The following is a 24,780-nucleotide window of genomic DNA, read 5'->3' on the forward strand; positions in this document are numbered from 1 at the left end:
AAACAAACTAACAAACTCTATATATATATACTTCTACCCATGACAGTGGTACTTGACAAAGGTTTGCCAAAGTAGTCGTAAGCCCATGTGGCTATAATCTTACTCTATTTTACAACAGAAAGAAAGAAATCTTTGATATTTGTCTTTATTTTATGGTAAAGTTTTACACTATATAAAAATGCTTCAAAATACATTCTGATAATACCTAGAAAAAAAAAGATAAAAACTCTGTAGCAAAATCTAAAAAGCAATGACATATAAAAAAAGAGAGAAAGTTCCACTACTACAATAATAAAAAATCATGCTAAGGGGTTGCGTTGACATGTCTTCCTGTTCTGTAGATATACGCTCCTAACCCAAAAGCAGAATATCTAATTCAGTCAGGAAGGAGTTAAACATGTGGCTCGGCGGGCAAAGAAACGCCCGAGATGAAATGTCAAATACTTACTTAAGATGCAGCTGAAATAGATCAATGTGTCCTGAGTCGACTCTCAATATCCAGCATCTCCCCCACTGGCAAATGGAAAGGCCAAGACGCAAATACACAATCCCCGGCAAGCAGGTTAATAACTTTCATTCCTGTGGATCGTATAAATTGGGATCTATTGACACCTGCTATTCCTCACTTGATAGAGGGAAAGACCTCATCAGATCTGAGATGCCTCTATTTGTGGCCAAGTCTGTCTTTTAGGTGTCAATTTTGCGTAGTTTAAGACCCCGTTGGATGGAAATGAAGAGATTCATTGGTTTTTTACTTCCAATCCTTTGTGAGAATAATCATTTTGATCAAGTTCATGTTCTGTTCCTTCAGACGGAGGTTGTGGGTATTGTTTGACACTGAAAATCGAACTTATTCATACACATTCACAAGGAAAAATATTGCCCTGTTCTCTTTGGCTGGATGTTTTGACCAGGTTCTTACCAGTCTGCCTGGTAACAAACTAGGTAGCAAATAATTCTGGCCCAGATTTGGCATAAAGCTGGCACAGCAGGCATTTCTCTGGCATGTGGGCCAAATATGGCCTGGGTTTGAGAGAGGTGGCTTCGTCTTTATGACTTCACAAAAGATTTGGGCCAGATATCAAATGTAGTATTTGGCCCAGATGCTAATAATGGATATCCCTGCAGAAAAATCCAGCTTAAACCAGCCTAGGCTGGTTGGCTGGTTTTAACTGGTCAACCAGGCTGGTTTTAGAGGGGTTTTGGCCACTTCCAGGCTGGTTTCCAGCCATTTCCAGCCTGGTCTTAGCTGGTCAGGCTGGGAGATGACCAGCTAAAACCAGCTTGACCAGCCGAGCCAGGCTGGTAGTCCAGCCAAACCCAGCTATGTCCAGCTTAAACCAACTGGTCAAGCTAGTTTTAGCTGGATTTGGCTGGTCATTTTCCAGCCTGACCAGCTAAAACCAGCCTGAAAATGGTCAAAACCCCTCTAAAACCAGCCTGGTCGACCAGCTAAAACCAGCCAACCAGCCTAGGCTGGTTTAAGCTGGATTTTTCAGCAGGGATGTGGGCCATGTACGTTTGGCAATTCTTGACCCCCATTTAAAATACCTTTTTATTATTTTTGAATAAAGGAAAATACTATTCTACCAATCAGGTCGCTTTGAGAAATGTATCTTAGCTGTTAATATAACTAACAGACTAAGGAATTAGCTTTGTGTAACAGCTAAAATATCTTTAGGCTGAATAAAATAGGCTAATAGTACATCTGTGTTATAGTTAGCGTATTAGCTGTATACAACTAACATACTAAGGAGTTAATTGTAACAGCAAATATCTCATCAAGCTAACTATAATTCGGCTAATATATCTATATTCTAGTTAGCATACAGATACATTAGCTGTTAACATACAGGTAACTCAGCCTGTTAGCTTATTATTATGCTAGATAAATAATCTGTTTAATTGACATACCATTAGTCGATTAGCCTGCTAACAAACTGGCTAAAGAGTAGATTTGCTTTCTAGTTAGCATGCAGATATATTGTCTCTTAACTCATTATCTAACTCCTTTGTCTGTTGGTTTATCAGGTCATTTAATAAATAAACAGCTTGATTTACATACAATTATCCGATTAGCCTATAAACATAGCAATTTTTTAAATACTTAATGATATTTAAATGAATGCATGGCAACTTGTAAGTGAACTTGCAAACTAGCTAGCTTTGCAAACTGACTAGCTTTGCAAATATCAACCAGTGTTATTCCTTGAACGTGTAATGTCCTCAAATGCATCAAAGTCCTCAGTACATGCTGAGCCGTGACATTTGCTGCGGCGTAAACAAGTCAAAGCAGCGTTAGCACACGGTTGAGCCGTGACAGTGGTTTAGCGAATGCGTTTTGCAAGTCACACATTTCCTTCCTTCAGAATTAAGGACACTTCAGACGTTTCCCTCTTTCTCTTTCTCTCCAGCTGTGACTGAAAGACGTTTCTCTGTCATCGGCTGACAGGCCTGAGCCTCCAGCACACAAGCGCTTCTGCTGACGGTGCAGGGCTTGTCGACCGCGCGAACGTAACGCCAATCAAACGCTGCTTTCATCCCGCTTTATAATTCACAAGATGCTTTTCAACACTGGAACTTAAACACAAGGGTTTCCATCCCTAGCCCATGTGGGATTATATTAGACAAGGCTTACGCAAGTCATAGTCTGAACGGAATCTGAATTTAGTTAGCATAGCATGATTAGCATCTACTGGCTTTTTCTGTCACTAAAAATACTGTCTCTTGTCTTGGCCCTGGAGGTCCGGTTCCCTGATGAGTTTAGCTCCAACTTGCTTCAACACACCTGCCAGGAAGTTTCTAGTATACCTAGTAAGAGCTTGATAAGCTGGTTCAGGTGTGCTTAATTAGGGTTGGAGCTAAACTTTCCAGGACATCGGCCGTCCAGTGTTGACACCCCTGGTTTAAAGCAACATCTTAGCTAACTGGGAATGTTCCTGCACTGTGAAGGATGACTTGAATTTGCAGAAGGTTCGTATACACATTATGAATATTGGATATGTGTTTCTGTGATTGTTTGACAATTCTTAGTGCATGAATGGAATCAGAAAAAAAAAAAAAAAAAACAACAACCAAGAAACGATTTAGCCTACTTTTAAACAATAGCCAATGACAGGCATTCAAAAATAGTTCTATTGTGGTATGATAACAGTTTTATGTTTGCAAGATGATCTATAAATTATTTAATACCCTTTAAAATCTTGTTATATATAATATACACACATGAAAGCATACTATAGTAATTTATTTAGAGTTTTTTCTACTTCAGGCTACTATACTATACTATACTATACTATACTATACTATACTATACTATATATGCTGAAGTAAAATACTTTATTTGCTTATTACTTTATAGTTGAAGCATTTGCTACTATAGTAATGCAACAACTATATTGTTATAAAGAAATTATCCAATACTGTAATGCATAGGGTATACACTACCTGACAAAAGCCTTTTCGTCGATCTCAGTTGTAAGAGCAACAAATAACAACTTGACTTCTAGTTGATCATTTGGAAAAGTGTTTGATGAATCATCTGCTGAGCTGCATCCCAATCATCACAAATACTGCAGAAGACCTACTGGAACACACATGGAGCCAAGATTCTCATAGAAATTAGTCAAGTTTGGTGAAGGAGAAATCATGGTTTGGGGTTACATTTAGTATGGGGGTGTGCGAGAGATCTGCAGAGTAGATGGCAACATCAACAGCCTGAGGTTTCAAGACATCTGTGCTGCCCATTACAATACAAACCACAGGAGAGGGCAAATTCTTCAGCAGGATAGCGCTCCTCATACTTCAGCCTCCACATCAAAGCTCCTGAAAGCAAAGAAGGTTAAGCTGCACCAGGATTGGCCAGCCCAGTCACCAGAAACGAATATTATTGAGCATGTCTGGGATAAGATGAAAGGAGGCATTGAAGATGAATCCAAGTCTTGATGAACTTTAAGAGTCCTGCAAGAATGCTTTCTTCGCCATGCCAGATGACTTTATTAATAAGTGATTTGAGTCATTGTAGAGATGTGTGGATGCAGTCTTCCAAACTCATGATGGAGTCATACACAACATTCATTCTGTTTCCACTGCAGCATGACTTTATATTCTATACTGGACACTATTTCTGCTCAGTGACAAGACTTTTGTCTAAGCAAAATCAGACCTTACTGTCCTATTTAAATAACAATATCAAGGCATGATCATATTTTATTTTTGGTCAAATAAGCGTAATCTAGAGGTCTTTGCCTTTCATGTAAGACACTTCTGATGCCAAATGATCAACTAGAAGGCGACAAGACTATTAGGCAACAAGACCTTTGTCAGGTAGTCTATTTGTTAAGGTAGTGTAGTGTCAGGTCGTGTATTACTATACTTTGGGGATTACTACAATACACCACTGTTTAATGTTTAGTTAAAACTGAAGTATGTACCACAGTATTTGTTACTGATATTACGATTGGTTCTCTGTATTTAATACAGCATATTCTGTAACATTTACTAAACAACTGTTGTAAATACTGCAATATATACAGTATGATACATTTCACACTGGTATGGTTCAAAACGTGTTTACTAAGAGTTACTATACTATCCCTGCTGAAAAAAAAACAGCTTAAACCAGCCTAAGCTGGTTGGCTGGTTTTAGCTGGTTGACCACCCTGGTTTTAGAGGGGTTTTGGCCACTTCCAGGCTGGTTTCCAGCCATTTCCAGCCTGGACTTAGCTGGTCAAGCTGGAAAATGACTAGCTAAAACCCGCTTGACCAGCCTGGTTTAAGCTGGACATAGCTGGTTTTGGCTGGGCTCCCAGCCTGGCTAGGCTGGTCAAGCTGGTTTTAGCTAGTCATCTCCCAAACTCCCATATCCCAGCCTGACCAGCTAAGACCAGGCAGAAAATGGCTGTAAACCAGCCTGGAAGTGGCCAAAACCCCTCTAAAACCAGCCTGGTTGACCAACTAAAACCAGCCAACCAGCCTAGGCTGGTTTAAGATGTTTTATTTTTATTTTTTATTTTTGTAGGGATGTGTGTATAACCTATAAACCATAAGCATAACACACTTACCCGTCTAAAGTAATATATGAATTAAATAATACGTTAAAATAAGCATTAGTAAAAAATTATTAAAAATATGATTGCATTGTGGGGCGGCACGGTGGTGCAGTGGGTAGCACGATTGCCTCACAGCAAGAAGGTCGCTGGGTCGAGCCTCGGCTGGGTCAGAGGGTAATTCTGTGTGGAGTTTGCATGTTCTCCCCGTGTTGGCGTGGGTTTCCTCTGGGTGCTTCGGTTTCCCGCTCAGTCCACAGACGTGTTGTACAGGGCAATTGAACAAGCTGAATTGACCATAGTGTATGTATGTGAAAGAGTGTGTATGGGTGTTTCCCAGTGTTGGATTACAGCTGGAGGGGCATTTGTTGCGTGAAACATATGCTGGAGAAGTTGGTGGTTCATTCTGCTGTGATGACCCCTGATTAATGAAGGGACTAAGCCGAAAAGAAAGTGAAGGGATGAATGAGTGATTGCATTGTTGTATGTTTTGAAAAGCTACCTAAAACTGCAAGTAAATCATATAATATAATATAATATAATATAATATAATATAATATAATATAATATAATATAATATAATATAATATAATATAATAAATAATCAAATTGGCTTACTTATTTGAAACAAAACTTACTTTAAAGTGACTATCACAATCCAAGTTTAGTAATAATAATAATAGTAATAATAATAATAATAATAATAATAATAATAATAATAATAATAATAATAATAATAATAATAATAATAAATAGTAGTAAAAAATAACCAAATGGTTTATTTCATGTTGGTACATTCTTGGACAACACCACAGTATAGTTGCATGAGTGGCCAAACATAAAAATCTTCCACAATATCAGCACATAAGCAGCAAGGGCAACATGAATATACTTAGTACAAACAGTAGAAAACATACATGCTTTTTATTTTTTTTTCATATATTTTTTTAAATATATATTCATATCTTTTGCACAATTTCTCCATAAGTTCCCGGGGGCAGTTTAAAAATTCCAAGACAAATTAAAGCCATATTCTGCCTTGAGTGAGTGGATTCATGAGAAAGTACTTAAGGGGAAAAAAAGGGAGCAAAATCATGAAATTCTCAGTGAACAGGCCAGTGTGAGAGAACCGTGGTGAAAATTTCCACTTACTTCAACATCGAACATATCAAGCATGCATTGACAACTGCTACGTGAACACTTTCTTTTTTTTCCAAAACAAACAAAAAGAAATTCGCAAACACCATCGTAACCAGGGCTGGAGTCAATGTAAACCAATGCAACATCTCTCAAAGTCACCAAAACACAGTCGATGGTCTACAAACCTGATGGGGATGTCGAAAAAACATGACGCTGATTCGTGAAAAAAAATAAAATAAAAAAATGGACTTCCTTAAAATAAAGTGTAAAGTATTTCAGGAATGCGATCTCATAGAGAAGAATATGGCTTTAATACAATGTGCATCCAAGAAAAAAAGCGTAAACGTAACATAAAAATCCCAACGGCAAACCGAAAAGCTGAAAGAACCACACAAATTGGCACGGAAATCCGAAAAAACTTGCAGTTTGGAAGTACATGTAAAGATGAGAAGGACCTTTCGGCCCGGCATTCCAGCGCCCTGAATAAAACGTTTGCGATGAACGAAAACGCCTCGTTGAAGGTCCATCACGCAAGTGCAACCTCAATCATTGACTGACTGTGGATCAGTCGTGTTGTGCCTTAATTGGGGGAAAAAACAAACAAACAAAAATAAAACAACGACAACAAAACATTTTCTTCGGTTGAAGAATCCTTTGATTTCTTTTATACGTCAATTATTTAAATTTTTTTTAGGCTTTTTATTTTCGTAAAGGTGTCGAAAATCAACTGATATCCTCTGTCGTTGGGCCCAATCATTGTTCTGACCCTTGGACAAAAGACGGATAGAAAGAGGGACACCTAAAGCCTTTTTTTCCAGCTTTACCGAGAGAAACCAGGAAGCTCCGTCATCATCATCATCATCATCGATCAACTTCCTCCTACGATGGAGGCCCTCAGATCACAAGGTCATTGTAGCTCACGTATTTCTTCTTAGCGGCCGGACCTGAGAGGAGAGAGAGAGAGGGATGAGCAATCGCTTTTTTACTTGACATGTCTTGTCTCACACTAAAAGTCACAGATTCTTGGCTGGAAGACTGACATGATGGCGGTTCTCGGGTATGGAACAGAGAAAAAAATGTCAACAAACCAAATCTACAGTGAGTAAAATGTCGACAAAACTAAAACATTCTCATTCAAGAAAATAGTGAGCAACAAATATTTCTAAGTGGTTACTGGGGTGTTTTGTATAGTTGGTTACTTCATGTTTGCTAGGATGTTTTTGATAGGTGGTTGCTAGGGTGTTCTTGGATGTTATAAGGTGCCATTAAACGCTACTAGTTGGTTGTAGGGTGTGTTCTTGTAAGGTAGTTACTCAAATGTAGTAGTCAACCAAGTCAAATTTTAAGGGTGTCCTAAAATGTTGCTAAGGTATTTTGAGTTGTTTCTATATTGCTCTGGATGGTTGCAATGGTTTCTAGGTTGATATTAGGGTGTGTTCAGGTAACTGGTTTCGCGATTGATGGGGGGGATTAAGGGGTTGTTGCATAGTTGGTATTTAGGGAGATTGCTAGGGTGTCCTGGTTGGTTGCTAGGGTGTTCTGTATAGTTGGTTAATTCACGGTTGCTAGAATGTTTTTGATAGGTGGTTGCTAGGGTGCTTGGAGAGGTTGCTAGGGTTTTCTTGGATGTTTTAAGGTGCCATAAAAGATTGCTGGTTATAGGTTGTATTATTGTAAGGTAGTTGCTCAAATGTTCTAGGTTGGATAGGTCATTGAGAAGTTACTACTGTAGGTGGTTATTATGGTGTCTTGGGAGGTTGCTAGGGTATTTTAAGTGGTTGCTATGGTGTTCTGGATGGTTGTAATGGTGTTTCAAAGTGCATATTAAGGTGTGTTCAGGTAACTAGTTTCTTTAAGTGATTGATGGGGGGATTAAGGGGTTGCTAGAAAATTTTTGGTTGGTGGTTGCTAGGGTACTCAGAAAGGTTGCTAGGGTGTTCTTGGATGTTGATAAGGTTGTAGGGTGTGTTCTTGTAAGGTAGTTGTTTAAATGTTCTGGGTGGTTTGGTTATTTTAAATGTTACTTGGTGGTAATTATGGTGTCTTGAGAGGTTGCTAGGGTATTTTAAGTGGTTGCTATAGTGTTCTGGATGGTTGCAATGGTGTTGTAGGTGGATATTCGGGTGTGTTCATGTAACAAGTTTCTTTAGGCGATTGATGGGGGGATTAAGGGGTTGTTGCATGGTTGGTATTTAGGGAGATTGCTAGGGTGTCCTGGTTGGTTACTAGGTTGTTTTGTATAGTTGGTTACTTCATGGTTGCTAGGATGTTTTTGGTCGCTAGGGTGCTCGGAGAGGTTGCTAGAGTGTTCTTAGATGTTATAAGGTGCCATTAAAGGTTGCTAGTTGGTTGTAGGATGTGTTCGCATAAGGCTGTTGCTCAAATGTTCTGGGTAATTGTTAGGATATTAAAAAAAAAAATTACTGGATGGTTTTTAGGGTGTCTTGAGAGGTTGCTAAGGTATTTTCTGTGGTTGCTATAGTGTTCTGAAAGGTTGCAATAATGTTCTAAGTGGATGTTAGGCTGTTCCAGGGTAACTGCTTTCTTTAGGTGATTGATAATGTGTTTTAGGTGCTGTTGCATAGTTGCTATGGTATTCGAAGAGATTGCTAGGGTGTCCTGGTTGGTTGCTAGGGTGTTTTGTGTAGTTGGTTACTTCACGGTTGCTAGGATGTTTTTGGTAGATGGTTGCTACGGTGCTCAGTGAGGCTATTAGGGAGTTATTGGTTGTTGTTAAGGTGTTATGAATGTTTGTTAGTTGGTTCTAGGGTGTGTTCTTTGGTAGTTGCTTGAATGTTCTGGGTGGCTGTTAGAATGTTTTAAGAAGTTACTAGGTGGTTGTTAGGGTTGTAAGAGGTTGCTAGGGTGTTTTGAGTGGCTTCTATATATTCTGAATGGTTGCAGAGTGGATATTAGTGTGTTTTCGGGTTACTTGTTTAAGGGGTTGTTGCATAGTTGCGATGGTATTCAGGAAGATTACTATAGTGTCCTGGTTGGTAGCTAGGGTGTTCTGTATATTTGGTTACTTCATGGTTGCTAGAATGTTTTTGGTAGGTGGTTGCTAGTTTGCTCAGAGCAGTTGCTAGGGTGTTGAGAAGGTGTTATTAAAAGTTGCCTGCAGGTTGTAGGTTCTTGTAAGGATGTTGCTCAAATGTTCTGGGTGGTTGTTAGGATATTTTAAGAAGTGTTTTTTGGGTGTCCTGAAAGGTTGCTAAGGTAATTTGTGTGGTTGCTATAGTGTTCTAAATGGTTGCAATAATTTTCTAAGTGGGTGTAAGGGTGTATCCTGGTAACTTGTTTTTTTAGGTGATTGCTAATGTGTTTTAAGGGATTGGTGCATAGTTGCTATGGTATTCAGGGAGATTGCTAGGGTGTCCTGGTTGTTTGCTAGGGTGTTCTGTTTAGTTGGTTACTTTATGGTTGCTAGGATGTTTTAGTATGTGGTTGATTTGAGAGACTCTTACATGGTTGCAAGGGTATTCTGGGAGGTTGTTTAAGAGGGTGTATTATATGGTTGCTACCGTAAGATGCTCTAGGTTGTTGCTAGGGCACTTTGATGGTTTTTAGCTGCTTCGGAACAGCTGAGGTGTTCTGACATGTTTCTACAGTACAGTGTATTGAGATTATTTTACATGGTTGCTTGTGTATTCATTCACCAGTGTTCTGAGTTGTTGCCAGGTTGTTCCTTTTAGTTGTTAGGCTATTTTCAGTGATTTCTAGTTGGTTGCTAAGGTGTACTAGAAGTCTGCTTTCTCATTTCAGGTGTTCTCAGAGGTTTATGACCGGTTGCTTAGTTACTGTGTGTTCTGGGTTTTTGCCAGGTGGTTTCTAGGGTATTGCTATACTTTAACACCTACAGTAAGGGGATCTGAAAAATCCTCAACGTATGAGCAAGTTAAACTCGCATAAACGTAAACAACTGTGTTCATTATGTGATAAAAGAGCAGCTCTAAATTAAAAAAGCAGATGAATATCGCATAAGCCTTATGTAAGAAGCCCTCAAATGTCTCCAGTCATAACAGCGTGACCTTCACAAGCTGCCGCTGATGTGTTTGCAGAAACTCGGTGTAACTAAATGACTCCAGTCTCAAATTACAGCGCTTATCCACGGCTGCTTTTTCCTGCTATTTTGCATGTAAATGAACTTCTAAATGTTTAAAAGTAAAGGTTACCAAGTAGAGAGATCATTGTGGCCTTTAAGTGTCAGTAGACCCTTTAGTATTTGAGTTAAATGTCACTCTGAGTGCCATCTATTCAGAAATGTGGCCTTGATGAATGCGGATCGAGGAAAGTGCTCTCAATATGCAAACAAACATATAACTGCATTGTAATACACATAATAGGAGCAAGAACGCTCAAACAAGGTTGACCTAATCTACATACACGGACTCACCTGTATTATACAAAGTGATACGCTTATTTATTTTAGACGGCTGCCTGTGATATTTGACAGTTAGAGCTGAAAGGGATGGAAAACACAGGAAAGGTCACGCGACCCCTTTTAAAGATCGTATTCCCCCACCAGCTGTGGTGTCTATGGCATCTATTTCACATTTCTTCACATAATCAAAGTTCAGGCAGGAGTCATTACAATCCCCCTGACCTACTGCAGTACCTCTATAGAGCGGAGCACGCTATAAATGTCCTAATGGCTCTTGTCTCACATCTACAGTCCTTGCGGGAAGGGAGGAGCATTGGAGATTTGCTTCAGACAACAAAACATCAAATATAAATGGAGATGTGGATGTTTTAGTGAATCCATACTGAATTGCATAATATTAGACTCATTTTAGTTGGCTTTAATAGAGATTAAATATAAGAGGACTACCGAGCGACTGTTAGGAAAGGTTTAAATTATGTTAGATAATTAGTTAACTCTGTGGCTTTACAAATTTACGAAGAATAGCGTTGAAACTAAATTGCGTAATGCAACGACTTTACACACACCAATGAGCTGTATAGTGTGTGTAACAACTTTACAAACTCAAATTGTCTTTGCATTGCATTGTTTAATGCGACGACTGAATAACATCGACTCTATGTTGTGTAATTCACTAACTGTGACTTTACAAAAAATAGTGTTCATATAATGGTGTGTAATCCAACAACTGAGCAACGCAAACATCACAAACAATATTGCTTAAGTTATGTTCTGTAGTGCGAAAATGTAGTAACAGTGACTTTACAGAAAATAGTGTTCATATAACAACATGTAATGCAACAACTAAATTATGTCAACTCTATAAACAAAGTTCATGTTATGTTGTGTAATTCAACAACTTCGTAACAGTGACTTCACAGAAAATAGTGTTCATATAATGTTGTGTAAAGCAACAACTAAATAATGTCAACTCTACAAAAAAAAGTTTAATTTATCTTGTGTAATGCAACAATTTCCTAACAGCGACTTTACGGAAATTAGTTTTCATATAGCAATGCATAATGCAACAACAGACAAACAAAATCAAAATCTACAAACATTATAATTTAAGTTCATAACAGTGACTTACGGAAATAGTGTTCACGTAATGTTGCGTAATGCATCAACTGAGAAATGTCAACTCTACTAACAATTTTGTTTAAGTTATGTTGTGTAGTGCAACAACTTTATAACAGTGACTTCACAAAAAAGCATTCATATAATGTTGTGTATTGCAACAACTGAGTAACGCAAACTCTACAAACAATATTGTTTATTTATGTTGTGTAGTGCAACAACGTAGTAACAGTGATATCACAAAAAGTAGTGTTAATATGACATTACGTAATGCAACAATTAAGAAATGTCAACTTTACACAATATATTGTTTACGTTTTATTGTGTAGTGCAAAAATATAGTAACTGTCTTTATGGAAAATAATGTTCATATAACATTCCTTAATGCAGCAACTTAGTTGCGCAAACACTTCAAACAATATTAAGGTATATTATGTAGTGGAACAACTTCGTTAACAGTGACTTTACCAAAAATAGTGTTCATATATCATTCATACGTTCATATAATGCTGTGTAGTGCAAAGACTAAGCAACATCAACTCTACAAAAAATATTGTTTCGTTTATGTTGTGTAACGCAACAATTTTGTAACAATGACTTTACAAAAAAACAGTTTATACAATGTCGCGTAATGCAACAACTGAGTTGCGCAAACACTACAAACAATAATAGGTTACGTTAAGTGGTAGAAAAAACTTTGTTAACAGTGACTTAACAGAAAATAATGTTCATATAACATTCATTAGTTCATATAATGTTTTGTAGTTCAACAACTTAGTAACGTCAACTCTACAAACAATGAAGTTAAAAAGTTATGTTCTGTAACGTAACGATTTCCTAACAGTTAGTTTACAGAAAATAGTGTTCACATTACATGTAATGCAACAACTGACTAACGCAAACTCTACAAACAATATCATTTAAGTTATTTTGTGTATTGCAACAATGTCCTAACAGTTACTTTACGGAAAAGAGTGTTCATATAATGTTGTGTTATGCGACAATTGCGTAATGCAAACTCTACAAGCAATATCGTTTACGTTACGTTGATGTTAATTTATGTTATATAATGTATCAGCTGTGTAATAAGGATTTTAAGAGCAACAGCTTTTATAATGTTCTTAAACAGCAACTGTGTAACTTTACACAACAGCATGACATTGTTACATAAAGAAATATTGATATAAGAATGATTAAACAGTTTTATGTAAATAAACCACAGCTACACATATTAAACATAAATAATAGCATTGCGATTGTATTAAAAAGTGCGATATTTGTGCAAGAATGGAATAAAACATGATAATTATGTGACAAAATACCTTGGTATCTAAATAACGTTTACATGAACAATAAAATTTGTCAATTCTACATTTTGAAACAACTATTTACAACAAACAACACTGAAAATTGTTCTAGATGTCATAAACATCATTATGCATTATGCATATATAATAATGTTTTTACGAGGGATTTACAATTTTTAACCGTGCTGAAAATAAAACAATTCTGGTCACTTTATTGCTGTAAATTCCTCTGGAAAAGGAAAATTAGCAACTATAAGATAAGAATCTGAGCCTCTAGACTGTTTGCATTGGCTAATCATTACAACGGAAGAAAAATTTTATAGTGCTCATTTACATTACTTTATTAGGCGATTACAGCATGGGTCATTAACACACCTGTAAAACCACACACCCTTTCTTTGTGAGGGTTACGAGATATTGAATATGATATTGAGATCCTATTTAATAAACACCACACTCAAAAAATGACGTTTGCGGTTTGTTCAAGCTACTTATATAAAGTGAGCTGCAACAACACAATTCTTGAGGTTTTCCAGAGACAACTTGTTTTTTTTTTATGTTCAATCCACTTACATTTATAAAAATGTTGTCCCAACAAAGATCGATTGTGTGGAGCCCAGCATTTCATCACGATGTATACTGGTTGTGTTCAAGCTCTGCATCATGATCTATGTATAAATGTTGGATGCAAAGTTGATTACAGTTGTGCAAAAAGGCAATTTTATTTGACATCGCATGTTTTTTGTTCTTCCAGCGCCGTTCAACCTCATTGATAAAACTTGCATATCAAATAGCCTCGAATTTGCATGTGTCACCAAAATGGTTAAGAATGAGGGCGATGATTATGGCATCCCGCTCTTGGCATTACCATCGCGGCTCAATAGTTTTTAGGGTCTATTCTCTAGGGTGCCAGACATTTCAGGGTCCAGCACATTCATATACATACATATCCATAAAAAATCATTTAGAGAGTCAGAGTGTGTTATATAGAGACAGTGAGAGAGAGCAGAGAAGGCCGACACAGATGGTTCAGGGCTCTTTGGGGACCTGCGGTGGAGTCTGCCATGCCATCATGGTGGCGCGTGGGGAATTGAGCAGTGGGACTCGCGTTTGAAGCTTTGGATCTTCCACGTGTCATCTGATTACCACTGACAGTTGAGTTCACCGTTTCGTAACTATGCGCAGCTCGGCACTCTTTGGCTTCTTGGAAACATTAAATATGTAAAACGCTCACTGCATGTAGAAGGGCCAAACTCCTCTGGATCTGCAAATAATATCGCCGCTTAAAAATCTCAGCAGTTTCTTCTAGATAGTAGAGATAATTGGGTGTCACTTAAGAACGATATTGCTATTATTGGTGTGTATATTGCAACTAGAACATTTAACTATCACTATAGTTACTTGAAATAGTGATAACTGTAATGATTATGATAACTAATATTGCTCGTAATATAATTGGTAACTGTATTAAAAAGCACGACGATAACTAGTAGTATCCACTATAAAAATGAAAACTACAATGGTAAATGTGTAGGAGTTCACATCAAGAATGATAATCATATTGATAACCATATTAGCATTTACTTCAAGAACGATAACTAAAACTATATTATTATTCACATCAAAATTGATAACCATAACAATAACTATATTAGCTTTCACGTCAAGAATAACCACAACAAATACTATTACTGTTCGCAATAAAAAATGGCAACTATAAAGGACAAAACAATAGTTACTACATTAGCATTCACATCAAGAAAAGATAACCATAACTCTAACTATATTAGCATTCACATCAAGAATAACCACAACGATAACTATTAGTGTTCACATTAAAAATGGTAAGTATATTGAAAATTACAACAGCAACTTTATGAGAATTCAGATCACGAAAGATAACCATAGCTCTTACTATATTAGCATTCACATCAAGAATGATAAACAAAATAATAATTTATTGACATCAAAAATAACTATAACAATAGCCGTTTGCATTGATACCAAGAACGATAACTAAATTCACATCAAGAACGGCAACTGTAACATTAACTATTTTTGTGTTCAAACTAATAATGACAACTATTATAATAGCTATATTATGATTTAAACCATTTACCGTAACTATAACAATAACTGGATTAATGTTCACTCCAAAAGCATTATCGATAATAAAGATATTAGCATTCGTGCTTAAAATGACAACTTTAATGATATCTAATTTAGCATTTACATCAAGAACGATAAACAAAACAATTATATATTGCCATCAAACATAACTGTTACATTATCTCTTTGCATTGATACCAAACAAAATTAACATTTAGAACGTTTTTGTATTTTTACTAATAATGACAACTATAAGAATAGCTATATTACGATGCAAAGCAATGACTGTAACTATGACAACTGCATTAAAGTCCATTGCAATAATTATATATTGACATCAAAATTGACAATAACAAAAACTGTTTGCACTCATACCAAGAACAAAAACTAAATTAACACTAAGAACGGCAACTGTAACAATAACTATTTCTGTATTCATACCAACAATAAAAACTATTATATTAGCTTTATTACGATACAAACCAATGACTGTAACAATAACAATAACTGTGTTACTGTCAACTACAAAAGCATTAACTATAATAAAGATATCAGAATTTGTGCTTAAAACAACGACTTTAACAATGTCAGCATTCACGTCAAGAACGATAAACATAATAATTTTATATTGACATCAAAAATAACTATAACAATAACGTTCGAGGTTACAGAAGTAACCCTTCGTTCCCCGAGGAGGGGAACGGAAGTGCCATGAATGGGAGGATTCGGATCAGAAGCCGCTTATCTGGAGAGTATTGAACGGGCCAATGAATGAAATTAATTGGCAGCGTAAGCTTGCGCAGGTGTGCGACATCTGCAATTATCTCAGCATATAAGCACACCTGAAGCCAGCAGACGCCATCCTTTTAAGCTGAAGAGACTTTCAAACAGCTAAGGGACAGTCATTATGGCGACGGAATATGGCACTTCCGTTCCCCTCCTCGGGGAACGAAGGGTTACTTCTGTAACCTCGAACGTTCCCCTTCGGTTGGGGAACTTCAGTGCCATGAATGGGAGAATATGGAAAGCGCCATAATGACTGCACCTTACCAACACCCCCGATGAGGAGATAGTCAAGCAAGCGTGACGCACCCACATCATGGGGGGCGCGGTCCTCCAACGTGTCCCTGGCCCTAATTTATCCTACTTCAACAGAAGTTTTACGGATTTAGATATATTTTTTGGGAAGTCGTGAGCATCTAGATAATTCTAGGAAATACGACAGTACGTTGGGAAGCGTGCAATCCCGATAGGGAGGACGCTGCGGAGGCCATCCGTTACCCAAGGGGGGGATAGATGGCAGAATTTACCTATGGACTAGCCCTAAAAAAGGGGGAGTACGCATAGCAAAAGAGTGGTTAGCGGAGAGGGAAGACACGGGTCCGCCCAGGGGGGGGACTTAACCGTGGCGGAATAAGCATATGGGATCGCCTAGTGGGGATCACGCATAGCAGGCACCTATACCCAAAACGCGGGCTGACCAGCGGGCAGACCTACAACGTAGTGGGCCAGCAAGTGACTCCTCCGCTGAGTCAGTGCTGGGGGCCACGGAGGAATCTGCAGGGCTCACCTGACGGGGAACTTTACTGACAGATAAAAAAGGCGCACGTACCTCCGTGTTAGGGAGAATGGCGCCGCAAGCGTGTTTCAACACCCTACCGAGTTGTCTCCTCAATCACCAAAGGGTTACCTAATACCCTTGAGGAAACCGGCTCCACTCGCAGATTGTAAAACCTTGCAAATGTGTTGGGTGTCGCCCAGCCCGCAGCTCTACAGATGTCTGTTAGAGAGGCGCCGCGTGCACGCGCCCAAGAGGATGCAACGCTCCGAGTGGAGTGTGCACGAACTCCCGGGGGACACGGCTGACCTCGACTCGAATAAGCGAGTGAAATGGCATCCACAATCCAGTGGGATAATCTTTGTTTTGATACGGCACTTCCCTGCTGCCGACCGCCATAACAGACAAAGAGCTGCTCAGATGATCTAAAATTCTGAGTACGGTCCACATAAATGCGCAGAGCGCGAACTGGACAAATTAAAGAAAGGGCTGGGTCTGCCTCCTCCGGGGGCAGCGCTTGCAGGTTCACTACCTGATCTCTAAAGGGGGTGGTAGGAACCTTGGGCACATAACCGGGGCGGGGTCTCAGGATGACGTGAGAGTAATCCGGCCCGAATTCCAGGCACGAGTCACTGACCGAAAATGCCTCCAGGTCCCCGACCCTCTTGATGGAGGCCAACGCAACCAGCAGAGCTGTCTTCAGGGACAGAAATCTTAGAGATACTGATTCGAGTGGCTCAAAGGGATCGGATCGCAGACTCGTGAGAACGAGGGCGAGATCCCAAGAGGGCATGAGAGGAGGGCGAGATGGATTAATTCGCCTAGCACCCCTAAGGAACTGGATGACCAGGTTATGCTTTCCCACGGTGCCGCCAGCTACCGCGCTATGATAAGCGGAGATGGCGGCCACGTAAACCTTGAGAGTGGAGGGCGACAGCCTGCTGTCCAACTTCTCTTGAAGGAAAGAGAGCACAACACTAATCTGGCAATTTCGGGGGTCTTCTCTGCGAGAGACGCACCATTCAGTGAATAGACTCCACTTCAGGGCGTAGGCGCGCCTCGTGGAGGGGGCTCTAGCCTGAGTGATGGTATTAACCACCGCAGTCGGTAGGTTACCTAAGTCTTCCTCGCGTCTAGGGACCACACGTGGAGGTTCCAAAGATCGGGGCGAGGGTGCCAGATGGTGCCCTGTCCCTGAGAGAGTAGGTCCTCTCTCAAAGGGATCCGCCAGGGGAGGGCCGTCGCGAGGAGTGAGAGCTCTGATATCCAGGTCCGGTTGGGCCAAAGGGGCGCAACTAGCAGAACCTGTTCCTCGTCCTCCCTGACCTTGCACAGAAACTGCGCGAGCAGGCTCACTGGGGGAAACGCATACTTGCGCATGCCCCGAGGCCAGCTGTGGGCCAGTGCATCCGTGCCGAGAGAGCCCTCGGTCAGGGAAAAAAACAACTGGCAGTGAGCGTTCTCGGGGGAAGCAAACAGATCGATCTGGGCCTCCCCGAATCGCGCCCATATCAGCTGAACAGACTCGGGGTGGAGTCTCCATTCTCCAGGGCGTAACAGCTGTCGTGAGAGCGCATCGGCTGCACGATTGAGCGTGCCTGGGACGTGAATGGTGCGCAGCGATTTCAGCCGCGGGTGACTCCAGAGGAGCAGACGGCGGGCGAGCTGAGACATGCGGCGAGAGCGCATACCCCCCATGCGGTTGATATACGCCGCCGCCGCCATACTGTCCGTCCTGACCAGCACGTGTTGCCGCTCCAGCACCGGTAAAAAGCGGTGGAGAGCGAGGAACACTGCCAACAGCTCTAGGCGATTGATATGCCAATGCAGCTGGGCACCCTTCCAGAGGCCCGCAGCCGCATGCCCGCGACACACGGCCCCCCAACCCGTGTTGGAAGCGTCTGTTGAAACAACAACATGGCTGGACGCCTGTCCTAGAGGCACACCGGCCTGTAGGAACGAGGGGTCGTTCCAAGGGCTGAGGGCGCGGCGACACAGCGCAGTAACCGAGACCCGGTGTGTGCCCGCGTGCCATGCGCGTCTGGGGACCCGATCGTGAAGCCAGTGCTGAAGTAGTCTCATATGGAGCAACCCGAGCGGCGTGACGGCGGCTGCGGATGCCATATGCCCCAGGAGCCTCTGAAAGAACTTCAGTGGGACCACTAGTTTGCTGTCGAGCTCCCTCAGACAGTTCAGCAACAGGCGAGCGCGTTCCTCGGAGAGGTGCGCTACCATGGTGATCGAGTCCAGCTCCATCCCGAGAAAAGAAATCCTCTGCACGGGGGCGAGTTTGCTCTTTTCTCGGTTGACCTGAAGCCCCAGTAGGCGGAGATGCCGAAGCACCTTGTCCCTGTGCATAATCAATTGCTCCCGCGAGTGGGCTAAAATCAGCCAGTCGTCGAGATAATTGAGTATGCGAATGCCCGCGAGCCGAAGGGGCCCTAGGGCACCCTCCGCGAGTTTGGTGAAGACCCGCGGAGACAGAGAGAGCCCGAAGGGGAGGACCTTGTACTGCCACGCTCGACCCTCGAACGCAAACCGCAGAAATTGGCGGTGGCGTGGAAGAATGGAGACATGGAAATACGCGTCCTTCAGGTCTATGGCTGCTAACCAATCCCGAGGACGAACGCATTGGAGAATGCGCCTCTGCGTGAGCATTCTGAACGGCAGCTTGTGCAGACAGCGGTTCAAAACGCGCAGATCTAGGATTGGCCGTGACCCACCGCTCTTTTTGGGTACGATGAAGTATGGGCTGTAAAACCCACTCTCCATCTCGGCTGGAGGAACCGGCTCGATTGCACCCTTCGCCAGGAGGGCAGCAATCTCCTCTCGCAAGACAGGGGCGGACAGGGGGTTGACCCTGGAGAAATACACGCCCGTAAACTTGGGGGGCCGTTTCGCGAACTGAATCGCGTAACCGAGTCTGATTGTGCGTATGAGCCACCGCGAGGGGCTGGCCCGCGCTAACCAGGCAGGCAGAGCCCTCGCTAATGGAGTCATCGCTACAATCGCTGACGTACCAGCGGTGGGGCAGCGCGGAGTGGGTGTGCTGATCCGGGAAGCACGAGGGTCCCGCGGAAGAGCTGGAGGAGAGCGATTCGCTCTGGCTCCGCACCCTGACTCCGGAGAGGGGGCTGGAGGGCTGAGGGAAGGGAGACAGTCCCCCCAGCGCTCGTGAGCCACTGGCGAAGCATGTAGAGTCTGCGAGCCGGAAGGCAGCGCGTCCCGGACTGGCAGAACTCGTGCAGTCACATCCGGGGAAGGGAAAAAGTGCTCTTTTACTGATGTTTTGGTGGCACTGAAAAGTACCGTTGTTATCGGGGCCCCGCCCTCCAGCGGGGAAAGAGCAAGTTTCCTCTTCTCCGGATGGCCTGTCTCAGGGACGCTTCGCGGTCCGTTTACCGGACTTAACGGCGCCCTGGGCAGGAGGGGCTGCCTGCTTTCGAGGTGAACGCCGCGCCCGCTTGGCCGGAGGCGCAGGCGGGGGCGGGGCAGCACTCGTTGGCGGGCGCCCTCGGCGAGGAACAGCGGAGGTGGATGGCTCGGCGGGCGGAGCGGGCTTACGGCCACGCCGATAGATGACATTGCCCATCGCATCCGACTGCTCTTTCACCGCCTTGAATTCCTGGGTGAATTCACCGACGGTGTCGCCGAACAGGCCAGCCTGGGATATGGGCGAGTCAAGAAAGCGAACTTTGTCAACGTCGCGCATATCGGCCAGGTTTAGCCAGAGGTGGCGTTCCTGAACCACAAGTGTGGACATCGTCCTCCCCAGCGCACACGCGGCGGACTTAGTAGTCCGAAGAGCATAGTCGGTCGCGGTGCGCAGCTCATGTAATAAGCTTGGGTTGGACCCGCCCTCGTGCAGCTCGGCCAGCGCCTGCGCTTGGTAGCGCTGGTAGGTGGCCATCGCGTGCAAAGCAGAAGCAGCCTGGCCCGCAGCCTTATAAGCTCTGGCTCCGAGGGAGGCAGACAACCTACAGGCTTTGGACGGGAGGCGGGGCAAACCCCGCCACGTAGAGGCGCCGCGCGGACAAAGATTGACCGCGATAGCGCGCTCCACTGACGGGATCGCCTCATACCCCCTGGCAGCTCCGCCGTCAAGGGCGGTGAGGGCGGAGGCACTCGCAGCACGGGCAGAGAAAGGTGCCCTCCAGGACTGCGTGAGCCTACTGTGCACTTCCGGGAAGAAGGGGACGAGAGGCTTCGAAGGCTTCGCCTTCTGGTCCTCTACGTAGCACCCATCTAGTCGGTCCGGCCGCGGAGCTGGGGGATAAACCATCTCCAACCCCACGGCCGAAGCAGCCCGGGAAAGCACGGCTAACATGTCCGCTTCAGGATCCGATTTGACAGCGCTCACCTGCCCGGAGGGGGCGAGCGGGTCCGGATCTTCGTCGGACAGTGAAAGCCCACCCTCCGATGCCGCGGAGGACATCTGATCTCCGGTGTCAGCGAGTGTGAGAGCTACCATCTGGTTAGACGGACCACTCTCACCACCCGAAGCTTGGATGGAGCGCCGTGAGGAGCGAGAGGTCCGCGAGCCCGTGGGCGGCGGATTAGCTCCCGCTGAAACCCTCAGATCTGCCCGAGCGCCCGCTGCTTTTTTAGAGCAGGAGGCAACTGGGGTGGCTCGCTCTCTTGCGAAAGTTAGCCGCGATCTTAGCTGTGCAACGGTCATGGCATCGCAATGACGACATGAACCGCCCGCGAGCACCGCATTAACATGCTGGACCCCCAAACATGCAATGCAGTGATCGTGTCCATCATCCGGTGACAGGAAACCCCCGCATCCAGAAACGCACAGTCGGAGCGCCATCCTGAAAAGGACGTGCTGCACGACTGTGTTACTCTTTTAGGAAAGTTGCAACTATACGCACCGCTCTGGAGGACCGGACCCAAAGAACCGCAGGCAAGGGAGTAACCCAGCTCGACCGTCTGCCACCGCGAAGACCCACTCTGGACCGGGAGACACACTCGTTCGCTCTGAAGTGCTGATCAGCAAGAGGAACCCTCATCGACTCACTCAGAAAGGATCTGAAGCGAAAAGGATGGCGTCTGCTGGCTTCAGGTGTGCTTATATGCTGAGATAATTGCAGATGTCGCACACCTGCGCAAGCTTACGCTGCCAATTAATTTCATTCATTGGCCCGTTCAATACTCTCCAGATAAGCGGCTTCTGATCCGAATCCTCCCATTCATGGCACTGAAGTTCCCCAACCGAAGGGGAACTGCATTGATACCAAGAACGATAACTAAATTAACATAAAAAAATGACAATTATAACAATAACTATTTTTGTTTTCACACCAATAATGACAATTATAAGAATAACTATTTTACGATACAAACCAATGACGGCAACTGTAACAATAACTATTTCTGTATTCATACCAATAATGACAACTATTATAATAGCTTTATTTTGATACAAACCAATAACTGTGACAATAACTGCGTTAATGTGAACAAAAGCATTAACTTTAATAAAGATATCAGCATTTGTGCTTAAAACGACAACTTTAACAATGTCAGCATTCACGTCAAGAACGATAACCATAATAATTGTATATTGACATAAAAAAATAACTATAACAATAACTGTTAGCATTGATACCAAGAACGATAACTAAATTAACATTAAAATTAAATTAACAAAAAATGACAATTATAACAATAGCTATTTTTGTTTTCATACCAATAATGACAATTATAAGAATAGCTATTTTACGATACAAACCAACGATGGTAACTGTAACAATAACTGATAACTGTCTAACTATAATAAAGATATTAGCATTCGTGCAAAAAATATCAACTTTAACAACTTCTACAACTCCTACAAACCAGAGGCTGTAACTACCAAAAAAACTTTTCTAATGTCTATTTCAAAAGTATTAACGATAATAAGGATATTAGCATTTGCGCTAAAAAAGACAACTTATATATATATATATATATATATATATATATATATATATATATATATATATATATATATATATATATATATATATATATACTCCAAAAAGATTAACTATAAAAAAGGTATTAGCATTCGAGCTAAAAACATCAACTTTAACAACGCCTACTTTAGCGTTCACATAAAGAAATGCAAACATAATAATTATATATTGACATGAAAAATAACTATAACAATAACTGTTTGCATTGGTACCAAGAACGATAACTAAATTAACATCAAAGAACAGCAACTGTAACAATAACTATTTTTGTTTTCATACCAATAATGACAACTATAAGAATAGCTATTTTACGATACAAACTGTAACTATAACAATAACTCCGTTAATGTCCACTCCAAAAGTATTAACGATAATAAGGATTTGCGCTAAAAATGAAAACTTTAATTATATATATATGGTAGCATTCACATCAGGAACGACATACTTCCATACTATATAATACACTAAAATCAGTATGCGAGCCGAGTAGGATGTCCAAAATCTTAGAATTCGAAAAACAGTACCTGGATTACTTACTACTACTAAAAACCACAAGTTTAACGATGTCTATGTTAGCATTCACATCACAAACGATAAACATCATAATTATACTTTGACATTAAAAATAACTATAAAAATAACTGTTTGCATAAATACCAAGAACGATTACTGAATTAACATTAAGAACGACAACTGTAACAATAACAATTTTTGTGTTCAAACCAATAATGACTATTATAAGAATAGCTATATTACGATACAAACCAATAATAGTAACTATAATAGTAACTGCAATAATTCCAAAAGCATTAACCATAATAAAGATATGACAACTAAAACTAAACAAAGTGACAACTTTAACGATATCTGTTAGCGTTCACATCAAGAACGATAAACATCATAATTAAAAATAACTCTATTGAATAGCCATGAATATGCTGTATTTGGAATTGAAGAATAAACTCATGATGTTGTTTCAAAAGGGAAAAAAAAGGTCAAAACAAAGATCATTTTGGGTGTTTTGCTTTCAAAACATGCACTTTTGCAACCTAAGTACATCAGAGTGACATTACAGGATTGTCGTCAGGTAGTGAGATTTGTGATTAATGGCCACAAACAATCGATTAGCATTTTCCACCTCCTCATTTCCCCCCAGTGTTTGAACAGTGTGTGATGTCAAAGCCAAAGTAGAAGATTAATTTGGTCTTACCTGGGAAATTTATGACAATTAGCCTGTTGGGAGAAAAACAGTACTTGGTGAGCTGTTTCTGATTGGTCCAACAGAAGCAAAGCAGAGATTCTGATTGGTCCAAACAGCAAAAACGTAAACGCGCATTTTATTTGCAGAAAGTGAGTGCATATTAGCATAGACATTACTGCAGGGGTGTAGATCTTTTAATTTTAGAAAATATATAAAATAGCATCGCCACTGTTAAAAAAAGCATTTTTTAGAAATCTGAGTAATTGATTTTGTTTGTTTTTTTTTAACATGAGAACGTTAAAAGCTGCGCAAAAAGCTGCATAAACAACACCAAAAGGCATTACAAATGCTGAAATTTAATTTGGTTTCCAAAGAGCCTCTGCTTTTCCTTTGACAGTGGCGACATGCTAATCCTCCGGGGCTTCAGCTAGTCCTGCTCTATTACTCTTTCTCATTAGGGGAAATGTGGTCATTCTCAGCAGACGATTTCATCGCATTATTTCTGAGATGAGCTCATGCTGCAACAAGCAACAGGCCAAAGCAACTGGATTTCAGCTCATGGCGACTTTCTGGGATGAATCTGGCAAGCACTGGGACACAAGGTTGCTTTACACCCTGTGGCTGGAGGAAAGGTAACTTTAGGGGTCAAACGTGGGGATAATGCTTTTAAAAATACAGACTATTTTGATAAAGGCACTCTTGTTTATTAGAATTTACTTTGTACATTGCTAAAAAAAAAAGATTAATAAAAAATTACATTTATCAATACATGCATTTATAAACAAATACATTATTGTATTTTGTTTTACTCTTTTATGTTTAAACATTTTCTTAGAAAGCTGTAAAAACTAACAAAAAAAACAAATAATTACTCAAATAGTTAATTCTTTTAACTTAAATTAAATCATATAACAATTTGTTATCTACATTTAGGAAGCTAGAAATCATATATAATAG

General features: G+C 41.3%; 1 protein-coding gene across 2 annotated transcripts in view; it reads right to left on the minus strand.

Moving 5' to 3' along the window:
• Nucleotides 1-5,801: 5,801 nt before the first annotated feature.
• The window catches only part of grm7 (glutamate metabotropic receptor 7), a 376,391-nt gene continuing 357,412 nt past the window's right edge, over nt 5,802-24,780 (minus strand). Inside the window, exons 10-11 of one of the 2 annotated variants that reach the window (XM_073936209.1) lie at nt 23,833-23,855; nt 5,802-7,132 (exon numbers count right to left, since the gene is read on the minus strand). In XM_073936209.1, the coding sequence (XP_073792310.1) occupies nt 23,851-23,855 (5 nt within the window). In that variant the 3' untranslated portion in view covers nt 5,802-7,132; nt 23,833-23,850. The remainder of the gene's footprint in view (nt 7,133-23,832; nt 23,856-24,780) is intronic. The other variant, XM_073936208.1, reaches the window with a different exon arrangement.

The sequence above is a fragment of the Danio rerio genome, chromosome 22 (assembly GCF_049306965.1).
Source record: "Danio rerio strain Tuebingen ecotype United States chromosome 22, GRCz12tu, whole genome shotgun sequence".
Taxonomy (NCBI): domain Eukaryota; kingdom Metazoa; phylum Chordata; class Actinopteri; order Cypriniformes; family Danionidae; genus Danio; species Danio rerio.